The sequence below is a fragment of the Pan paniscus genome, chromosome 9 (genome assembly GCF_029289425.2).
Source record: "Pan paniscus chromosome 9, NHGRI_mPanPan1-v2.0_pri, whole genome shotgun sequence".
Taxonomy (NCBI): Eukaryota; Metazoa; Chordata; class Mammalia; order Primates; family Hominidae; genus Pan; species Pan paniscus.
The window spans coordinates 101476257-101482502 of NC_073258.2; the positions used below are offsets into that span (position 1 = coordinate 101476257).

Below are 6246 nucleotides of genomic sequence, written 5' to 3' on the forward strand. Positions count from 1 at the left end.
TAAAATTAAAGAGTGCCGAATGGCAAAGCCCATACAAATAATTTAAAGTGTGTATCATTCCTTTAGTCTGAGCCCTGAGAGATGTTTGAAATTGGTTAACCGCCATGAAAAGTTGAAATGTTTTTATGGATGGGGAAACAGAAGTACAAAGAGATAAAGAGCACACACAGCTAGAAACAAAGCATGGTTTTCCTTGATCCCAACCTGGCACAAAGATACAGAATCATAATTGAGGCAAGACCCACTTACCAAACAAAACAATAAAGAAACAAGTTGTAAGCTCTAGTTGATAGCAATCAGCATAAACTTGCTTTGCAAAAACTAGCAGGTCTTTGTTCTTAAAATAACTGCTTTGGCTTTGCAGATGCCGCTGCTGGGAGCCTTGTACTATCAGTCATGGTCAACCCCACTGTGTTCTTCGACATCGCCTTTGACGGCGAGACCTTGGGGTGCATCTCCTTCAAGCTGTTTGCAGACAAGTTTCCAAAGACAGAAGAAAACTTTCATGCTCTGAGCACTGGAAAGAAAAGATTTGGTTATAAGGGTTCCTGCTTTCACAGAAATATTCCAGGGTTTATGTGTCAGGGTAGTGACTTCACACACCATAATGGCACTGGTGGCAAGTCCATCTACGGGGAGAAATTTGAAGATGAGAACTTCATCCTAAAGCATACAGGTCCTGGCATCTTGCCCATGGCAAATGCTGGACCCAACACAAATGGTTCCCAGTTTTTCATCTGCACTGCCAAGACTGAGTGGTTGGATGGCAAGCATGTGGTCTTTGGTAAGGTGAAAGAAGGCGTGAATATTGTGGAGGCCATGGAGCACTTTGGGTCCAGGAATGGCAAGACCAGCAAGAAGATCATCAGCATTGCTGACTGTGGACAACTCTAATAAGTTTGACTTGTGTTTTATGTTAACCACCAGACCATTTCTTCTGTAGCTCAGGAGAGCACTCCTCCACCCCATTTGCTCGCAGTATCCTATCATCTTTGTGCTCTCGCTGCAGTTCCCTTTGTGTTCCATGTTTTCCTTGTTCTCTTCCATGCCTAGCTGGATTGGAGAGTTAAGTTTATGATTATGAAATCAAAACTAAATAAAAATTTAAAAAATAAAATAAAATAACTGCTTCTACTGATCAAGGAGTCAGAGTCACCGTGAGTTTTCACCTAAGTTTCCATCTATGCTGGAAATCAGTGCCAACATCAATATGTTCAATTACAAGCTATAAGCTTGAAAGATGTTTCAATTTTATAAAATTAAATGTAATCTTCTTAATGTAGCTTTAAGTTAGTTTATAGAGTGAATAGGGATGGTATGGCTGCCACACAACTTACCAGTTCTTCAACTTTCTTCTTCAGTAAGTTCTTCTTCCTGTATCCCTGGGAAAATAGAGAAGTTCCTTTATTTTCAGACGAGTGAAACACCAAGAAGGCTGTAGAGTGTTTTTTCTAGTCATTTGGACAAGTGAGTATAAATGAGTAGAGGTCAGGGATCTTCCTTGCATAACTATGAAAATCAGTGTGTCGAAAATTTACAAATAGAGGTGAGGCATTGAGCAACAGGTGAGCGTATTTGTTAGGATCTTTCTGGCAATGCTTTTCCCTTTGGCCTTTTCCAGGAGCACGGCTCTTTTGTATTTGTCACACAGGACCTGGGTGCCTGACTAAATAGCATGGCTTTAGACAGCAAATAACTCTCTAGCCATAGCAGAATGCAAGCGTGAGTTGATAAACTTTTTTTTTTTTTAACTCTGCCACTGTTTGTTTTTCTCCCTTCTGACCTTGAAAACAAAAATTGATCTGACTTCTACAAGAAGATTTTGTTTAGAGTACCATAAGCTACTAAATAGTAAGATATTTCAGAAATATTTTAGAAAGACTGATGAACAAAGGATAAATTAATCAAGATTAGTATAAAATGTCCATTCCTTATTTAAAGTAAAGTTATATTTGGCCAGGCACGGTGGCTCACACGTGTAATTCCAGCACCTTGGGAGACCAAGGCAGGTGGATCACTTGAGGTCAGGAATTTGAAACCAGCCTGGCCAACACGGTGAAACTGTCTCTACTAAAAATACAAAAATTAGCCAGGCGTGGTGGTGCACACCTGTAATCCCAGCTACTCAGAAGGCTGAGGCAGGAGAATTGTTTGAACCCGGGAGGCAGAGGTTGCAGTGAGCCAAGATCGCAGCATTGCACTCCAACCTGGGCGACAGAGTGAGACTCCGTCTCAAAATAAATAAATAAATAAATAAATAAATAATAATAATAATAATAATAAAGTTAAGTTATATTCATGGAAAGTTGAAAAACATTTGAAAGCATTTAAATCAACACATCTACTATTTATTGTCAAACATGAAGTTATAGCCATAATCAAATCTCTATAGACAACATAGGGTCAGTGTATATTTTCCAACCAATTTTGAAAATAGTGTTTATTTGTTTTAAACATCTATGGCATTTTTAATTCTCACATCTCCATCTTCCTTAACACCAAAAATATTGTCCCATCTTCACAATAAAAAGTCACAAGACTATTTTAAGTACTAGGCTATCTTTCTGAAAAGCTTCTTAATTATGTGGTTAAAATGCTTTTATTGCTTACGGAGTAGTTCTAAGTTATGGTCTTTCCTCGCTCCCTGCCCAATCAGACTTCAAGATACATGATATATAAATTTATTTCCCTAAAACTATGTGCTTACATTTTCTCTTGGTTTGTTTATTTAATAAAGTTTTCCATAAAATCTGACTCATTTTTCTTTACAATCAGCATTGTAAGCCCACTCCAGAGATTGCATTTTTTTTCAGTCTAATCTAAAACTGGTGTTCTTGTCTGTCATTTTCTTCACAAAACTTCTGTCAATGACTTCTGTTTTTATTTTTAACTTTCTACTAAATGTCTTGAGATGATACCTTGATGCATCTGAAGTTTATTGGGAAATATAGGAAGAAAAGTTAATGATAAAATTTTGCAATAGTCAGTGCGTTAAATTTGAATAGCTAAATATTTGTTGATAAATAGGCTTTGGGGATTCCAGGAGTTGGGGAAGACCTATCCATCGGATTCCTTCTTGTCTCTAGGAGCAGACAACACAAATTAGGTATGCACATGTAGCTTTTTGCCCAGACACTCTCTGACCTCTATTACTGCCTTAGTTCTCTTAGACTCCAGTTGCCTCTCACAGCAGCCTGCTTTGAAACCACTTTTTAACAAAAAAGCTTCTTAGTTTACCTAATTCTACCCCTGTGTCATTTTAACCAAATTTTCTCTGCCACCCCACTGCAGCATCTCGGAGGAATACTTAAGGGAAAGTCAGATCATCACTGTTTGGTATTTTATTTTCATAAGTCGGAGTCTTACTATTTTGCCCAGGCTGCTCTTGAACTATTGGGTTCAATTGATCCTCCTGCCTCAGCCTCCCAAGTACCTGGAAATAGGGGCATGAGCACTGTGCCAAGCTCAATAGTAATATTGGTGCTTCTTTCTCGCAGTGCTGTACTATATTTAAGATAACTTCTTGTTGTTTGTAACCACTTGCAAAATATTCCTGATTTCTTCCCAGGTCGTAAAGTGCATCAAATTACTATTACTTTGAAATGGTAACTTTATGGGCCTATCTACATGCCCCTTCCATAGAGAAGGAAAAATTCTTCATTATGTTTTATTTTTATATTTTTTAGGCGGAGTCTTGCTGTGTCACCTGGGCTGGAGTGCAGAGGTACAATCTGGGCTCGCTGCAACTTCCTTCTCCTGGGTTCAAGCTATCCTGCCTCAGCCTCTCTAGTAGCTGGGATTACAGGCGCGTGCCAACACGCCCGGCTAATTTTTGTATTTTAGTTGAGATGGGGTTTCACTATGTTGTCTAGGCTCGTATCAAACTCCTGATCTCAGGTGATCCACCCACCTCAGCCTCCCAAAGTGCTGGGATTACAGGCGTGAGCCACCCAGGCAGCCAAGAAGGAAGAATTTTTGTAAGTGGTTAACGTGTTCTATCTGAAGATCAGCAAAAGGAATAAACTACATTAACAGATTTAGTTTAGCTATTTGCTAGCAATGTGAATTTTGGCAAATCAATCTCTCTAAGTCTCTAAAATAGGAAAAGCAATACCACTCCTAGTGTTTTGAAACACAGTGACCATCTATCGCTGTCAAATTCCCAGCATTCTTTTTCCCTCTGGGAACAGCGCCTTCCTACCTCCTATAGTTCTGATACAATGGTTATTTCTGAGAGCCCCGCCAATCTCCTGACCACAAGGTTTAGCAAGTGACACCGACATAGCCAATCAGAATACTGCAACCCTCTCTTTGTATTATAATTGGTCCCAGATATGGGCACATGACCCACAAAGGGCCAATTGAAGTCCCTCTTTGAGTTTTGCTATATGAACACACAGAATCTGTCCTCTAGGACAGCAAGCACTGAGAAATATGTGAAGCCAAAGCCAGATGGCTTTGGATTTTATTCTCAGGCCAATTATCAGAGAGAAAATCTGAGGTGAGAGTTGGGGACAGAGTTAGAGATGCCCCTGAAGTTTTAAATTAAGCCTTTAACACCACCCCGCCACACCCCCGAAGGATTCCCTCCCCTTCAGTGCTTACACTAGTTCAAGTTGGTTTGTGCTTCTTGCAACTGAAAGGACTCTGAGTAATAGAGAGGGTTAAACAAGACAAAGTACGTGAAGTATAAAGATATGTACAAACATAAGGTGTAACTATCACTCTCAGGGAATGCCATGCCACACCCCTAAATTTATTATGAATAAAAATTGGTATCAGAGACATAGAGTCAGGACTATATGGTGTGGAATCACTTGACAAATATGACTATAGTGTACTAATGACATGACCTCCAATTATGTCCCATACAATCCATAACAAAAATTTAGGGGCCACTTTCCTCCTGAAGTATACCTGAATTTCTCTCTCTCTTTTTTTTTTTTTTTTTTTTTTTTGAGATGGAGTCTCACCTGTCGCCCAGGCTGGAGTACAGTGGCGTGACCTCGGCTTATTGCAACCTCTGTCTCCTGGATTCAGGTGATTCTCCTGCCTCAGCCTTCCAAGTAGCTGGGATTACAGGCATGTGCAACCACACCTGGCTAATTTTTATATTTTTAGTAGAGACGGGGTTTCACCATGTTGGCCAGGCTGGTTGGTCTTGAACTCCTGACCTCAGGTGATCTGCCCACCTCAGCCTCCCAAAGTGCTGAGATTACAAGAGTGAGCTACGCCCAGCATACCCTGAATTTCTACAGAACAAGATATGGATAAGACAGTACAAACTGAGCTCTGATGAGCCACACTACATGATAAAGTTTCAAAAATTGCCTAAAAGCACAAATCATTTAGATATACTGTCAAAATACCACAGAATTGCACCTATTCTTTTAAATTCCATTGTACACACTTTGTTTGTCTTCTATGTGAATGTTCAAAGAACAGAGACTGTTGTGATATTTTGTAGTTTTGTGTCTTCTGTGACTATGATGATTTCTCCTCTGTCTTCTACCACCCCCCACCTTCAGTACTAAATTGGGTTGTTACCTTAAAAGGCAAAAATTAGTGACTATATTTGTCCCTGTTGAAACAGGGAATAAACAAACAGCTGCGGTTAGTGCGTAGGCATTTAAGACATTCAGAATGCAGATTGTGGTTTAGATATCTGTCTGAAAAATGGGATTCCCAGGATAGGAGTCCATTTAGAAATTAACACAGTGTACAGGTAAAGCAAAGACATCGAAGATAAATAAAATCTCGAGGACTAGCTCAATTCCTTTATAAGCACAATGTTAGACAGTAAAATACACAATAATGTTAATCTAACTCTGTGACGTGGGCAGACAATTTTCTAACACATCACAAAATAAATAGGGCAAATCTGTTTTTAGTCTGTGTGTTTTCCTCTTTAACAAATGGAAAAAAAAATCCTGCAATCTTGCACCAAGATCCTGTTTGTGAAACACAGAAGGCCATATTAGTGCAAAACAAGAATGCCACATTTAATTTAGCTCAATATAATGACTATTTGAGCACACATTGGGTGACAGAGACTGAGCAAAAGAGTGGGCATACGAACTGGTTAATACTCAATCTCAAGTAGAAAAGTAAAATATAAAGCCCAATCTACAAAATGTACAAGACAAAAATTTCTCTACTTGGCCATATGGAGAAGGAGGGTTTGAAACCACACATTTTGACTCCTGATCAGGTGTTCTATCCACTGTATCACAGGTTCAAGATTCC

The 6246-nt window shown here is 39.3% G+C and overlaps 1 protein-coding gene across 1 annotated transcript; it reads left to right on the forward strand.

Annotated features, from left to right (window-relative positions):
- Positions 1 to 367: 367 nt before the first annotated feature.
- LOC100989669 (peptidyl-prolyl cis-trans isomerase A-like) lies at positions 368 to 1191 on the forward strand. The gene has a single exon (XM_034934213.3). The coding sequence runs from the start codon at positions 397 to 399 to the stop codon at positions 892 to 894; it is 498 nt and encodes a 165-aa protein (XP_034790104.3). The 5' UTR covers positions 368 to 396; the 3' UTR covers positions 895 to 1191.
- The last annotated feature ends 5055 nt before the right edge of the window (positions 1192 to 6246 follow it).

Excerpts from the sequence above, each read along its gene's own strand:
- LOC100989669 (XM_034934213.3), top strand. The coding sequence starts at position 397 with ATGGTCAACCCCACTGTGTTCTTCGACATCGCCTTTGACGGCGAGACC.